At 33.7% G+C, this 16,126-nt stretch overlaps 1 protein-coding gene and 1 pseudogene across 2 annotated transcripts; one reads left to right on the top strand and one right to left on the bottom strand.

The window, feature by feature from the left end:
- Window positions 1–804: 804 nt before the first annotated feature.
- Window positions 805–5,232, top strand: LOC114296552 (acid phosphatase 1-like; annotated as a pseudogene). The gene is made up of 5 exons (XR_014363375.1): window positions 805–812; window positions 1,103–1,282; window positions 1,591–1,716; window positions 2,502–2,711; window positions 4,953–5,232. The product of XR_014363375.1 is annotated as an acid phosphatase 1-like (transcript).
- A 4,717-nt stretch (window positions 5,233–9,949) lies between these two features.
- Window positions 9,950–10,640, bottom strand: LOC145822276 (transcription factor bHLH35-like). Its single transcript, XM_082918899.1, has 3 exons — window positions 10,564–10,640; window positions 10,405–10,471; window positions 9,950–10,195 (listed from the first exon to the last, which is right to left on the bottom strand). The coding sequence occupies exons 1-3, from the start codon at window positions 10,638–10,640 to the stop codon at window positions 9,950–9,952; spliced, it is 390 nt and encodes a 129-aa protein (XP_082775025.1).
- Between the last annotated feature and the right edge of the window lie 5,486 nt (window positions 10,641–16,126).

Below are 16,126 nucleotides of genomic sequence, written 5' to 3'. Positions count from 1 at the left end.
ATTACGTTAATCGGATATCGATAACTATCTGATCAGATTTGTTTTTTTTCCAACCGTTAATTATAATATATTTTTTTTATACAAAACTGATTTGATCATATAGTTATCGATATCCGATCAATGAGATTTTTTACAGGCATATAGTACTTGACGAGTTCTACACATTGAAGCGGTTCAGATGATCAAAACGAGACCCGTGATGGGTCTCCACGGGCCGAATAGCATGTGTTTGTGAATAGTGATAAAATTAATTTTTTAATATTTTTTAGTGAATAGTGATAACTTTTTAACTTTTTAATAACTTTTTAATTTTTTTTGTGACATGTCAAACTTGGCCTTAGTATATTGCCCAATGGTACAAAGAAGATGAAATACAATAATAAAAATAATATGCAAGCAAGTACATCCATGTGGTCGACACTAACACCCACTTGTCACCTTCCAAACCAATTTTTATTTATTTAATTTTTTTTGGAGAGTTACCTTCGGCTAGACAAGATCCCTTAATTATGAATTCTGATAGCCTTTATTTATTATTATTGTTTTGGTTGAGCCCAATCTTAAAATCCATTTCATTAGTTTTTTTTTTTTTTTTTTTTTTTTTTTTTTTTTTTTATAGTATTATAATGTATATGTGGATGACATCGGGCACAAATGATTGATCGATTGGATTATTGCGTGCAAAAAATATATATATATATATTTGTATTTTGTGCTCATCCATCCCTTCCACATCTTCTAACATTCTAGTCCAAATTTGTCTCCTACACAAATTTTACATACGTTAAATGACAAGTACGGGTGATGCTATGGTACATTTAGATGTACCATACATTTAGTTATGAACTTATATGATTTTATGTCATAACCAATATCATATTAGTCATAATCACTATCATATTAACTTATAACTTAATTATATTTAGTTATTTATTTATACCGTATTACCTCATAATCAAGTCATAACTAAATTGCTTAAATAATTTAACTCTCAAATAGGCAACCGGTGTAACCGGTTAGAAGGGGAAACAAAATTGAATCAGTTGTGTTTGGCACTCTTGTTGGCTCTTCTCCTCCCTCTTCTCTTCCGCCATAGCTGAAGCTTCCAAGGACCACCAGCCTCGTCGGCGATCCGGGCTTCAGCCACGTCGACATCTTCTTCGCAAGCTCTCACTCTCTGGACGTTTCCACCATGGGTTTGTGACCAAAGACCTAGTCATCGTCTTTTCCCTTCCCTTCCAGTCGAATCGAATTTTTTCGAGAACTCTTTTCCGTCGTTCAGGTTTGTTGCTAACTCTAAGCTTCATCTAAATGTGCCATTGGTGCTTTGATTTCAAAACCCTAACCATTGAATATCTGTTATTAATTTTTTTTATCAGTCAAAATTAATATCCATAGCCACCCAAGATAGTTGTGCCATTGGGGCTTTGATTTCAAAACCGTAACTGTAAAGAATGAATATCTGATATTTGTTCTCATTCAAAATTAACATTGGTTCTGTCATATCACATTCCTTTAATTGCTTTCACTTTGCTGTTTCTTTGTCTTCTATGGAGATGTCATTACTTGATTTCTATGCTTCTATATTAGATTGAAAGAGGCTCTAGAGTATGCGAAGAGCGTTGAATTGGGTGAAGATGCGAAGGATGTTTGGGTATTTGATATCGATGAGACTCTGCTTTCGAATCTTCCTTACTATGCTGATCATGGTTTTGGGTAATGTTCTTCAGATTTTCTTAAATTTTCGATTTAATTGCATTAGCTATGCTTTTGGGTTGTGTTTCGATTCACTTTTTTCTGCACTTTTCTTTTCCCTCCATCCAAACACTGCTTAAATGTTGATAAAGAATGGACTAAATGCAATTTCTAATTTTCAAATTTAATTCTTTATTTGGCCGGTTGATTTTGCCTTTATCCCCTAAACTACAATATTTTTTTTTAATCCCTCAATTATCACTTTTATTTATTTAGTACCTAAAATTTATTATTTCAGTTTATGTGATTTGATTGAAAACGTTTGTACAACTCAGTAACCGTTGAAGCCTAATTTGATAGGCAAAAGGAGAATATTACTGTTAGACCTGTCCAATGTCTCTATAACCCAACCAAGCTTGGTTGATATACTTGAGAAGCCCTTGTCAACTGGTTTTGAGTCGGATGCTTTGACATTTACAATCCGGACAACATAAATCAATGTTCAATGGTATGCTTTAATTTGTTCAAATTATGAAATGATTTTTTTACCCATCAAATTAGGTGTCAATTGCTACTGATTTTTTCCAATCGTCTCATATGAACTGAAATTATAAACTTTAAAGACTAAATAGATAAATTAATAATTTAGGGATAAATTAGAAAAATTGGTGATAGTTTAAGGGATAAAACGTAAAATTAACCCTTTGGCCTTATTGGGTCTGAAGGAAATCCATTTGAGCATGGGAGATGGGTAGTTATGAGAAATTGATTGAATTCTGAGATGGGTTCTTGGTGGAATTTTGTAGGTTAGAGGTTTTTGATGGTGTGGAGTTTGATAAGTGGGTTGACAAGGCTATGGCACCTCCAATAGAGTCCAGTCTAAAGCTTTATGAAGAGGTTCTGAAGTTGGGATTCAAGGTTTTCTTGCTTATCGGGCGCAGTGAATAGCAAAGAGGTGCTACTATTGCAAATTTGAACAATTCGGGCTTTCAGGATTGGGACAAGCTCATATTGAGGTTAGTTTTCAAACTGTTCTTTGTCATAGATTGCTGATAGGGTTTGTTATGTTTATGATTTAACAGGATAAACTTGTTTGATGTAATGCCTTTTATTTTGCTTGATAGATCATTATAATTTTCTCATTATAATTTTCTTATTAGCTTTGCGCATCTTTCAACTATCAACTATCAACTATTGCTAGTGGCTAACATTTTGGGTTCTCCAGAAAAAAAAAAAAAACAATGTATTTTTTGTTTTATTAAGAAAAACGTGTGCACTTGGTACAACCTTTTCTTGTTAAGCAACATATGTTTAATATCAGCATTACATTCATGAAATCTTAGTTTGAATGAACAAACTCACATATTATAGAAGTATTGTCTTGAATGACTTCTGTTTTATTGCAATTTTATTGATCTAGTCAATTCTATTTTACAGATATTAATATCTAAATTTTTTACTGCAAACTCTATTTTTATTGTTTAAGATGTTGTACATCTTCTTTGATTTTCAAAGTTGAATTTATCTTCTTGTAGAATTATTCAAATGAACAAAGTTGTTATCAGTCTTTGTTGGCTAGGATTTTAGTATACATCAGGGGGATTACAAAAATGAAAAATTGTTACATAGCTCAGAAACTTAGAAAATTTGCAAAGCATCCCAAATTTCATGTCACATTTATAAGAATATATCACAGAGACGATGTTCCTATACTTTCTAGACCTAGATTGGAAGTGTTCCAATTTTCAAATCTTAGATTCAAAATCAAACTTTCCAATTTTTCCTCATCACTACATTAGGGTATGAAGTTCTAGTTAACAATGCCTTTCTGATTGTGGGTCTTTGAATCATATTGAAACGATTGTATACAAAACAATGATCTAGTAATTTCTTTTTCTATATGTCATTATTTTAGGTTAGAGCCCATATTTTATAGACTGCTTTTAATGAGATCATAATTGAATTTTAGAGCTGGCCTCTCATTTATGCAGAGCCTTATTGACACATGAGGAATGATGATGTTTGACTAGTCATAGGCTTTAGGGCTTTTCCTTTCTGATGTGTGGTATTAATGTCTACTCCTAGAAATCAATAGTAAGTTTGGAACATAGAAGTTTGGGAAATAAACATGAAAATGGTTCCTTAGGTTTTATTAGAATTTTCTCATATATAGGGTTTACAAAATACAAAATTCCATCATAAGAAAAGGTTTCCGGTAAATATGGTTTGCTATCTTCTTCTTCTTCTTCTTCTTCTTCTTCTTTTTTTTTTTTTTTTTCATGTGTGCAACTACTACTATTTAAAATGCTTATAAATAATTGCACGATTATACACCAGGAAATATTTCCTTCCAGTGGCATATGTGATGTAATATGTCCATTGACAAAAGAATCAAATTGGATATTTTTTTAATTCAGTGAATAAAACCTCAATCTAGTTATGCATCTATCGCTGCTTGTGCATGCATGCACTGTACAAATGGGAAAATGCATACTTGATTTTTTTTTTTTTTTTTTTTTTTTACACACAAACATCCTTGTTTTCGTTCTTTGGTTCTTGTGACTTGATAATTCTGTCAAGTCCTGTTGAAAATATATTGCAAACCAAATCTACACTCATGAATGTGGCAGCAATTGTTGAATTAACGGCCAAATTAATGATGTAAATTAAATTCCAATCTGATTTGTTTCTTCTTCAATTGAATTCGGCTCAACTAAAGCTAGCCCATAGCCAATTCCTTTACAGCCCTACCTTGTGTGATCTAACAGTAATAATTTTTTCCTAGAAGATTTGATATTAGGAGCTAGTTAATTGTCACTACTCATATTATGAAATTTGTACCTCAAATGTTACACTGATGTGATGGTCTATAGAATATATTCATCTGCTTTAATAGCATTAGTTTTATAAACAAAGTTATTTCAATTTTACTCAATGCTAAAAGGCAACTTTTGCCAATTTTTTTAAAGAATGACTAACTTGTCCCTCTCATAGGATGAATTCAATTTCCTTATGATCTTGTCTAATGTGTTTTTTGGGCCACAGATTAATTTTCAATGATGGAAGGGTGAACATGATGAGCCTTCTGATTTATCAACAAAATAAATAAATAAATAAATAAATAAAATTTTATGGGCCTTCTTTGATGGGGAATTAAACCTCCAATTTAAATATGATTTTTGTTTTTAATATTAAATTAGAGATGGTCCCCTTTGTTGCATATTTTTACTAAATTTCAAGTGTCTTAAACCGTGCAGAGCAACTGAGGACCATGGGAAGCTAGTGACAATATACAAGTCGGAGAAGAGGAATGAGATGGTGGAAGAGGGATACCGGATTTTGGGCAACTCTGGAGACCAATGGGGCGATCTTTTGGGTTCATCAGTTTCCATCCGCTCGTTCATGCTCCCAAATCCCATGTATTATATTCCCTAATTGGACAGGTTCCTATTAAGCTTTTCTAATCCCTTCTAGTCAAACAAATATTTGTACATTCGATTCATTGACTGAAGTTTGCAATTAATATATAAATTGTGCATAACTATACTTGATTTAAGTTTTCAATTAATATATAAATTGTGCATAATCTCTCTCTCTCTCTGGCAGTGGTTCATGAGATTGACTGTAAATAACTGTATCATATTCTGCAGAATTAGATTGCTGTCTTCAACTAGGTAGATGCATGTATTCAATTTATCAATTGCTAGAAACTGGTCACTAGTTTCTAAATCAACATTTTGGGATATTATCGACGAAGTACATCAGCTTGGTCCACTGTTTGTCGCCCTATTAATTATGGAGGATTAGGCATTAAAACCTAGTGATGCTTAACCAGCCCTACATGATGAAGTTGGGATGGCACTTATTGAGACATTCTGAATCTTTATGGGCTTTGATGTTTAAATCCAATTATTTCCCTAATGGCACTATCATTTCGGCTAAATCTAAACCTTACCAATCATGCTCACTTAAACTATTCTTACTCTTGGCAAATGTGGACAACTAGGAATAAAATGCTTCTTGAAAATCAACCTTTACACCTTCACAAGATATCATATGCTGCTAAGTTTGCACTCTCTATTCTGATGAACACTTTTAAAGTACACACTCTCGGTTAACAAACTCAACACGGATGGTGCTTGTCAAGGTAACCCTAGTCGAGCAAGCATTGGTGGCATCTTCAGAGATAATACTGGTCACTGCATTTAAGCTTTCGAATATCCCATTGGTACAAGTAACAATACAGCTGAAATTTGGACTATTCAAGCTAACACCCAATGGTTAATTATTGAATCTAATTCATGGAAAACACTACACATCTTTGCAAGCGGAAAGCCAATAACTAAACAAACCAAATTTTGTTTGAACAAGTGCCTACAACTAACAGTAATTTCCGGGGCATATTTGCCCGTAGAGAAGCTAATTTTATTGTCAAGTTTGTATCTTCTTTTATTATCTGAGAGATTAGGTTCCCTTCTTAGCGTAAAATAATTCCTTGTATGAACCTTTTTTTTTTTTTTTTACTTCAACGTAATTTCCTTTCTAATTCAACAAAAAAAGGGAAAAAAAAAGAAAAGAAAAGAAAAAAAAAAAAGAATAGAAGCAGCTATCATCATGATGATCATCTACCAACCCATGTATTGACAACAGGCATCATGTAAGCACCAAGTATTCTCATTCAAGCACCTTATAGCTATCACTCTCTCTACTTGCAACACACGGAACATTCTTATTGTTCATCAGCAACCTGTACATATTGTTCCATCACAATCCTATCATTTCAAATTATTATATACATATTTCTAATAATTTAAAACCTTCATATTTGGAACAAAATCCAACTAAATAAAAGGAATAATTTTTCTAAGAAATTCTACCCCCACCCCACCAAAAAAAAAAAAAAAAGAAGTTACAAACAAAACGATGTTATTGTTTTCTAGATTTCCACTCACTAATAGCAGAAAGAAGTGTATAATTTGGAATTAGATTCCTAGTTGGCAATGGCAAATTTGTCATTGGGGATTTATCATTCTCCTGTATAGCTTTGCGATTGTAAGTGTACCCATCAGCAGCAACACAAGGCTCTTCCATGATATCCTGGAAATGAAACAGATCAATTGTCATAATCAAAAGAAAAAGAAAAAAAAAAAAGTTTGGATAAAGAAGAAATACATATCAATACCAAACAAAGCCTTAAGTCCTATCAAATGGGTCGGCTACATGAATCCTTCTTTTCCACGCGGCCCTATCAAAGGCCATTTCTTTATAATTGGAGGGACTTGATAGGTGAATTGGAGGGACTTGAGACCAAGTAGAATTGGTGAGAGATAAAGTTGGCCTCCCAGGATATCCAAATGTATTTGATAATTTAAAATCACAAAGCAGAAAGTCCTTGAACACATTCAGCATAGTGTTTATATATAACATAGGGTAAATTACACCTTTTACCCTCTTAACTTTTATTTGAATTTCACTTTTGTCCCTCACCTTTTAATTGTAACAATTAAGTCCTAGACTTCAACCCTTATTGTTTCATGTAGTCCTTCGGTCACTCATCATCAGTAAAAAGATGGACAAAAAGTGCTCATGTAACGCCATGCAAACATGTTTTAAGGACTAAAGGAAAAATTAAAAAAAAATTACGCTTTTCACCCATTAACTTTCACTAAAATTTTAAATGGTGGGGTGACAGGAGGACTAAATTGAAGCTTGGGTTGAAATCTAAAGACTTAATTGTTGCAATTAAAATGTGAGGAGATACTAAGGTGAAATTCGAATAAAAGTTGAAGGGTGACAAATGTACTACTCTATAACATATCCGAAGGAATGATTTCTAGTCTATTATTGTCCACAAGTCTCGTACCTCCTGCTGAAATTGTTTGTTCCTGTGAGCCTCTTTAGAGTGGAGGACCTTTATTGAAGCTCATATCAATAAAACTTTTTCCTAGTAGCAAAGCTATTACAAAACTACTCTGAAATTTATTTTATTTTCACTTTTTATTTATGTATATAGTACTTCTAATACTTATTTTATAGATAATCAATGTGTTCTCTTTCACTCTCTCTGAAGAATAATAGGTGACTAAAAAATTTGATAACATGATATAAAGTAAAGAATGTTCGGTTATTGGAATTTTACCATAAGATGCCACTTTAATATTTTTTCGTATATATTTTCATCTAGGTCAAAATATTGGATTCACGGAAGTTTTCAGATTAATTTTCAAACCACTAGTTGATGAGTTTCCATATTTTGGGGCTATTTGTTATTCTTTGATGGGAAAGGTGGGTACTTTGTATCTTTGTCACTCTTTGAACTTATTAGTCTAGTTTCCAACATTTTGGAAGTCATCTTCATGATAAATCACGCAAATTTGTGCAAATATTCATATATTTATCATGTCATCATAAACAAAATTATATACAATTTTGAAAAATTACTATGCACTTGATTTTTGATACTACAATTCCCCCTATGATTCTACCACAGAAAAACATGGACTTTACACTCAAATTGATACACCCAGTTTAGTAGTTAAATAAGTTACACTCAAATGGACTTGTAATAAAGCTGAAAAATAGCAATAATATGGATAAAATCTATCAAGCTATTTCAACATATTGACTAAATTTAGGCAAACATTGCATCATTATTTCCAAACCAAAATCAAACAACAAACACAACCAAAAAATAAAAGGAAAAAATACATCGAACTCCAAATGTATGCAAGAACGATCAGACTCCGGTTTGTGAAGTTCTCTCTGAACAACAACATTAACTCTTTAGGCAATTCAAAACACTTAAAGGCTAGTAAAAATATAAACAGTAATAACAATGACATAAAAAAATAAAATAAAAAAACACTCTACCCTTAGTATCTATGTACATCCACTCAAGCTATAGAAATTAGAATTTAATATATGAACCTTTCTATTCTCCAAAACAAATTTGCATTTTGTTTGTGTCACCAAATCAAGCTTAGCTTTAGCAGAGTGTAACTTAGTCACTAGGTTCTTCATTGCATCATTCTAAAATTCCAAAGACAAATGAAACACTGAAACTCCATAATAGCCAAAAGGATCATGAAATGATATGTCCATACCACATTTTTTGAAATGATATAGCTCTTAACACTACACTTCCCTGTAAGTTAAGTTCAATAAGTTAGAACAACTTACCTTGTTCATAAGATTTTTATTTATATTTGTGAATGGGGGGACTACTACTCAAAATCGGGCAATTGTTTGGGATTAAATGTAGTTATGGTAATTTATTAGCTTGAAACAGGAAAACACTATCAATTCAGATAATTTTTTCTTCATGACAATTCCAAGTCAGCTATTATACTATTCAGATGGTTGTCATGTTTTCCCATCAAAATAAAAATCACCATTGAAATAGCATGCAGCAGTAATAGATCAGAAGCAAATTTTCATAAATGCCATCTAACATTAAGAAAAACTTCTTTTTAATCACACATCATACCTTCAGTTTCACCTATTTGCTCACCAGTTTTATCCTTGATCTGCACGGATTAAAATCAGTATCATTAGAAGAATTTTTGTTTGGAAGCAAAGAGTTAAATATAATGTTTTTTTTTTTGGATAAATAATCAAACTTTATTAAAAAGCATCAAGGCGATACAAAGAGTTAACTTTTTGTGATTGGTTTGTCTCCAAATAAATCTCATTCACACAAACTTCTGTGATTCTAAGCCTTAACTTTTTGTGATTGGTTTGTCTCCTGTTGTCCAAGCTAATTAGGCCGTCTAGTCTGGCATAATATGGACCCATTTAAGGTTCATTTTAATAATTCAAATTATTTATTTTATAAAACCTTTCGAACATATCATTTATACTAAAAATTAATTTGATTAGATATCGGATTGTCAAATTGTATCTAAAATGGGATGACAGTAGGCCAGACTAGATGCTCTAATTGGTTGGAGACAATCCCATTTCTAAATTTTTTGGATAAGTTCTGATATAAAATTTTAGTATGGATCCTTTAGAGTGAATTTTTTTTTTTTTATTAAAGTAATTTTAGAATAAGTGATGTGTTGTGTAACTAAGATTTAATGGCCAGGTACAAAAAATCACTTTTAAGATTTTTAATATTGAATTTCAACTACACATCACATCACTGATACATATGTACATGTCCAATTTATCCCTCTATTCATTTTTTTAAAATAGTATAAATTATGAACAAATTAACTAACTAAAACAAAATTATACAGAAACTAAACAATTATTAATCAAATCTTAATCCAAGATCTTCAATGGAAGAAGTGGTCGATCTCCTTGAATCATAACTATGATCAATTCTCTTTTTCTTGAGTCTTGACAAGGTTGGAATCTCTTGATCCAAGTCAAAAACTGCATTTTTCTTCAATTTTCCATATTCAAGCTGTATTAAATTAGCTTGGATCCTCCTCTCTTGCTCATGCAATTCTTGGATGTAGTCAATTGCATCTTTGATTATGGATGCCTTGTCCATCTAATTCAACATCACCACAACACTTCATCAAAATTAAATTGACTAACATCAATTTTTCTAATTTGATTTACATTTTAATAGATTCTATGATTTTCATAACATCTCTTGTTTTAGTTTTCAAATTTTCATAACACTTGATCAAATTTTTTTTTTAATTTTATAATTGAAAATGTATGAGAGAGAAAAATAGAGAGAGAGACATAAAAGACCTTGCTAATTTTGGGGACCACAGCCCTGAGTGCAAAAAGTCTATCATTGAGCTTCTTCCTCCTGACACTATATTCAAAAGAAATAATCAATGAAAGGAAAGCAGTGAATATGTCCTTCACCAACCTCTCCGTGGGATATGCTTTCCTTGTTGAACGTACTGAGCAATGGCATCACCTTCACCAGGCCTGAGTGCCCCTCCATAGCTAATATGTCCTTCAGCCCTAGGCAATGGCATTGGTCACTCAACTCATCCGATTCACTATCACCGATTGATTCCGATTTCCTACTACGCCTAAAACTCCTGCTCTTCCTCTTTCTTCTCGACCGTGAATCATCCGAATCAGCATCTGAAACAAATTGAGACGGAGAGAGAGAGAGAGAGAGAGAGAGAGAGAGAGAGAGAGAGAGAGAGAGACGTAAGAAGAGATTAGGGATTTTGAGATTGGGGATTTTGGGTTTAGGTTTGGGGTGGGGGGGAAACCCGAGCAGGAATGGAAAAAGGGGGGGGAAGAGATTAGGGATTTTTGAGATTGGGGATTTTGGGTTTGGGTTTGGGGTGGGGGGAACCCGAGTGGGAATGGAAAGAAAGGGGGGATGGGGATGGGGATGGGGATGGGGGTGGGAATGGAAATTTTTTTTTTTTTTTTTGATTTTCATTGCAAATGAATATTTTAAATAATAAAATGACTTTTTCTTTTTTCGCAATGGAGGATGCTTTTGTCAAAAAAAATTATTTTTTTAAAATAATTTTTTTTATTTGGTAGAAGTAGGGATAATATTTTCCATTAAAATAAAGTTAATTTTTTGTGGTCAATGAAAAATATTTTTTTGCGACCCATTTTTTTTTTTATACTAAAAATCAAGAACTAATTTTTTGTGGTAGAGGATAGGAAGTGGCAGTAGTGGTGAAAGTGGTGGATAAGAGGTGATAGTGGTGGTGGTAGTGATGGTAAAAGAGATAAGTGGTGAAGTTGTGGTAGTGGTAGAGGAGATAAAATAGCGGTGGTGGAGGAGAGATAATGGTAGTAGTAGTAGTGGTAGTGGATTGGTACGATGGTAGTAGTAATGATAGTTGTAGAGATGGAGTGACAAAAGTGGTAGTAACGGAATGGCATTTGTAGTAGTGGTGAATGTGTCAGAGAAGATGGGTGGTGAGAGAGAGATGAGTGAGAGACAGATAGAGAAGAGAGATAGAGAGAGAGAGAGACAGACAGAGACAAAGTGATGAGCGAGAGAGAGACAAAGTGGTCGCTAAAAGTGCATTTTCTTGTAGTGGAGAGCTTGGTAAATAGAGAAGAGATGAGGGAGAGAGTGAGCAAGGTGAACACAATGGGGGAGAGAGACAAACAGACAGACAGACACATAGAGAGAAAGGGAAGAGTGAGAGACAGACAACAGACACAGAGAGAAAGAGAGAGGGAAGAGTGATAAGTGAGAGAGAGACAAAGAGAGAAAGAGATATAAAGAGAGAGAGAGAAAGACATGGAGTCAGAGAGAGAAAGAAATAGAAAGAGAGACATAAAAAAATAGAGAGAAATGAGAGATGAGCGAGAGATAGACAAAGAGAGAGAGAAAGAGAGCGAAAAGAGATGATCGAGAGAAAGACATAAAAAAAAAGAGAGAGACGAAGAGAGAAGAAAGATGAACGAGAGAGAGAGAGATGAGAGAGATAGAGAGAAGAGAGATGAGCGAGAGATAAAGAGAGAAAGAAAAAAAGAAAGAGACAGAGACAGAGACAAAGACTGACAGACAGAGAAGAGTGATGAGTGAGAGAGAGAAGAGAGGTAATATTTTGTGGTAGAGAAAAGGAAGCGGCAGTAGTGGTGAAGGTGATGGATAAGAGATGATGGTGGTGGTGGTGGTGGTGATGGCGAAGGAGATTAGTGGTGAAGTTGTGGTAGTGGTAGAGTAGATGGAGTGACAGGGGTGAAAGAGAGGTAATGGTAGTAGTAGTAGTGGCAATAGTGGTAGTAGTGGTAGTGGAAGTGGCGATGGTAGTAGTGATGGTAGTCGTAGAGGTGAAATGGCGACCGTAGTAGTAGTGGTGGTAGTAAAATGGCATTTGCAGTAGTGGTGAAGGTGGTAGAGAAGATAGGTGGTGAGAGAGAGAGAGAGATGAGTGAGAGACAGATAGAGGAGAGAGAGAGAGAGAGAGAGAGAGAGAAAGTGGTGAGCGAGAGAGAGACAAAGTGGTCGCTAAAAGTGCATTTTCTTGTAGTGGATCGATAAATCGAGAGGAGCTCAGTAAATAGAGAAAACGGAAGGGAGAGAGTGAGCAACGCGAACACAGTGGGGGAGAGAGAGAGAGAGAGAGAGAGATAGAAAGAGAAAAAAAGAAAGAGAAAGAGAGTGAAAGACAGAAAAAGAGACAGAAAGAGAAGAGAGATGAACGAGAGAGACAGAGAGAGAGATAGAGAGAAGAGAGATGAGCGAGAGTGAGGTAAGAGAGATAAAGAGAAGAAAGATGGGTGAGAGAGATAGAGAGAAGAGAGATGAGTGAAAGAGACAAAAAGAGAAAAGAGATGAGAGAAGAGATAGATGAATGAGAGACACAGATAGAGAGAGAGAGACAAATAGACAGACAGAGAAATAAGAGTGATGAATGAGAGAGAAAAAAAAAAGAGAAGAAGATGAAAAAATTGGTGAAAATATATAGACAAAGAGAGAGAGAGAGACACAGAGAGAAGATAGATGAAAGAGATAGAGAAAAGAGAGATGGACGAGAGACACAGAGAAAAAGAGAGAGACAGACAGATAGAGAAGAGTGATGAGTGAGAGAGAGAGAAAGAGAAGAGAGACAGAGACACAGAGAGAAAGAGAGAGATGGACAGACAGAGAAGAGTGATGAGTGAGAGAGAGAGAGAGAAGAGAGACAGAGACACATAGAGGAAGGGAGAGACAGACAGACAAACAGAGAAGAATGATGAGTAAGAGAGAGAAAGAGAAGAGCGACAGAGACAGAGAGATAGGAAGATGAAAAAATTGGTGAAAAGAGAAATGTTCAAAAGAGTAAGACGACGTTGTTTTTTAATTTTTTTTTTATGTGATAGAAAAAATTTCATTGCATTTATTTAAACCATTTTGTGACTATATATATATATGAAGCCGTCTCAAAGCCACAATATATATATATATATATATATTATTTATTTTTTGCAATGGTACCTATTAAAGTCTTTTTTTTTTTTTCCCCCGACTGCAGCTTGTATCGTGGCAAAAACTCTATTTTTTTGCGATAGAAATCTCTACAGTTGCAAATACTCTTTTTTTTTTTTTTACGACGACAAGTTGTGTCGTCTCAAAAAGTCACTTTTTTTTTGCGACGGCAAGTTGTGCGATTTCAAAAAGTCACATTTTTGCGACGGCAAGCTGTGCCATCTCAAAAAGTCAATTTTTTTGCGACGGCAAGTTGTACTGTCTCAAAAAGTCACATTTTTTGTGATGGCAAGTTGTGCCGTCGCAAAAAGTTTCGTCTCTTAAGCCCAGTTTTTCTTGTAGTGATGTGTTAGTGGTCATGACATATGTGAGTAATGGTTATGAGTAAAGTGGTGTCAAAGGGTGTTTGGTTATGTTATATGTGTTAGTGGTTATGAGATATGTGGGTAATGGTTATGAGCAAAGTGGTGTCAAAGGGTGTTTGGTTATGCTATATATGTTAGTGGTTATGACATATGTAAGTAATGGTTATGAGCAAAGTGGTGTCAAAGGGTGTTTGGTTATGCTATATGTGTTAGTGGTTATGAGATATGTGGGTAATGGTTATGAGCAAAGTGGTGTGAAAGGGCGTTTGGTTATGCTACATGTGTTAGTGGTTATGAGATATGTGGGTAATGGTTATGAGCAAAGTGGTGTCAAAGGGTGTTTGGCTATACTATATGTGTTAGTGGTTATGAGATATGTGGGTAATTGTTATGAGCAAAGTAATGTCAAAGAGTGTTTGGTTATGCTATATGTCTTAGTGGTTATGAGATATGTGGGTAATGGTTATGAGCAAAGTGGTGTCAAAGGGTGTGGTTATGCTATATGTATTAATGGTTATGAGTTATGAGGTATTGGTTATGTGATTAGTTGTTATGAGATGTGTGATATTGGTTATTAGATATGTGATTAGTAGTTATGAGATATGTGATGTTGGTTATGATCAAAGTGGTGTGGTTATGAGCAAAAAGGTGTTAATTATAAGATATGTGATTAGTGGTTATGAGATATGTGATGTTGGTTATGACAAAAAAGTGTTGGTTACGAGATATGAAAATAGTGGTTATGAGATATGTGATATTGGTTATGACTCAAAGGGACTAGTTATGAGATGTGGTTATGATTTATGTGGGTAGTAATTATGAGATAAGATATGTGATCAATGGTTATGAGATATGTGATATTTGTTATGATCAAAGTGGTGTTGGTTTTGAGATATGCCATTATGATTATGAAATATGTGATATTAGTTATGAACAAAATGGTGTTGGTTATGAGATGTGGTTATGAAATATGTGCTATTAGTTATGAACAAAATGGTATTGGTTATGAGATGTGGTTATAACTAAGTTATGATCAGTTTGATTATAGTTATGAAGAAATATGATTTTAGCTCATAACTATAAAAAGTAACCTGTTTAGCAGGTCATTTTTTAATGATGTAACTTAATCCTAGCCATTAATTTTTTATTTAATAAATAAATAAAAGTACTTAAAAAGCTTTTACAAGGGCCATTAATTAAAATAATTAAGCCATTAGGAAAAGTCTATGGTAAAAAATGTACCATAGACTTTCCCTAATGGGTTAATTATTTTATTTAGGCCAAGTTTGGCATGATTGAAAAAAGACAAAAAGTCGAAAAGTCACTATCCTATTTAAGTCACATCATCTTATTTAAGTCACATCACCTCTCTAACACATCACTTCAAACCCAACCCAAACCCAACTCATATTTCATAAAAAGTTAAAAAGTACACTTATTTAGTCTTCCCAAACTAGGCCTTAGTGGCCCTGTAAAAGCTCTTTAAGTACTTTTATTTATTTATTTATTTATTTTCTTTCACAAGGACTCTGCATGGGTCTCCCAAGTGCTGATCATAATTACAGTATTACGTATTTCTTATTTTATGTTCTTCAACTTATGCGTATAAATTTAAAAAAATATTTTTCTAAATTCAGTCATTTGAATAGATTTAACTTTACCATTAGCTATGTGTTTGCACTACTTGAGGAAGAAAAAAAAAACAATTAAAGACTAATGTTGTGTTTGGTTTGGGGAGGGATTTGGAAAGGGAAATAGAAAAGGTAAGTGAAATGTGAATAAAATATGTCTATATTTTTCACTTAGTTTTACACACCTTTTCCCTTTTTCTTTCTAAATCCCTCTCCAAATCCCTTTACCAAACACATCATAAGGAATTGGTTTGGAGGAAAAGACACTCTTTTATGGGGTGTGATGTCAATTCCAGTCTTACTACTATTGTACTATGCAACTTCTCCTTCTCTATTCCCCTTTTATTAAACCATTTTATGACAATTAATGGACATTTGAGGCTTGTAAATCGAATTTTGTGGTGCAAATTATAAAAGCTTAGAGCAGAAGAACAGGAATGTGTGATCTCCTATTGTAGCTCAAACACGTGCTTTCAATTTGTTGCAGACGAGAGAACAAACCGTCTGTACCATTATATAAAGGCCACGTTTGGAAAGTTAACTATTTTGTTCATAACTAATATCATTTT

This window comes from Camellia sinensis, chromosome 3 (assembly GCF_055761805.1).
Source record: "Camellia sinensis isolate YWXY chromosome 3, ASM5576180v1, whole genome shotgun sequence".
In the NCBI taxonomy this organism is placed as follows: Eukaryota; Viridiplantae; Streptophyta; class Magnoliopsida; order Ericales; family Theaceae; genus Camellia; species Camellia sinensis.
Note: the sequence above shows the minus strand (reverse complement) of the source record. Positions and strands in the feature narration are given on the sequence as shown.

Excerpts from the sequence above, each read along its gene's own strand:
- LOC145822276 (XM_082918899.1), bottom strand. The coding sequence starts at position 10,640 with ATGCCATTGCCTAGGGCTGAAGGACATATTAGCTATGGAGGGGCACTC. Across the intron at positions 10,472-10,563 it reads GAAGGTGATGCCATTGCTCA|TGTCAGGAGGAAGAAGCTCA; the intron begins GTACGTTCAACA and ends TTTTGAATATAG. Across the intron at positions 10,196-10,404 it reads TGGTCCCCAAAATTAGCAAG|ATGGACAAGGCATCCATAAT; the intron begins GTCTTTTATGTC and ends ATGTTGAATTAG.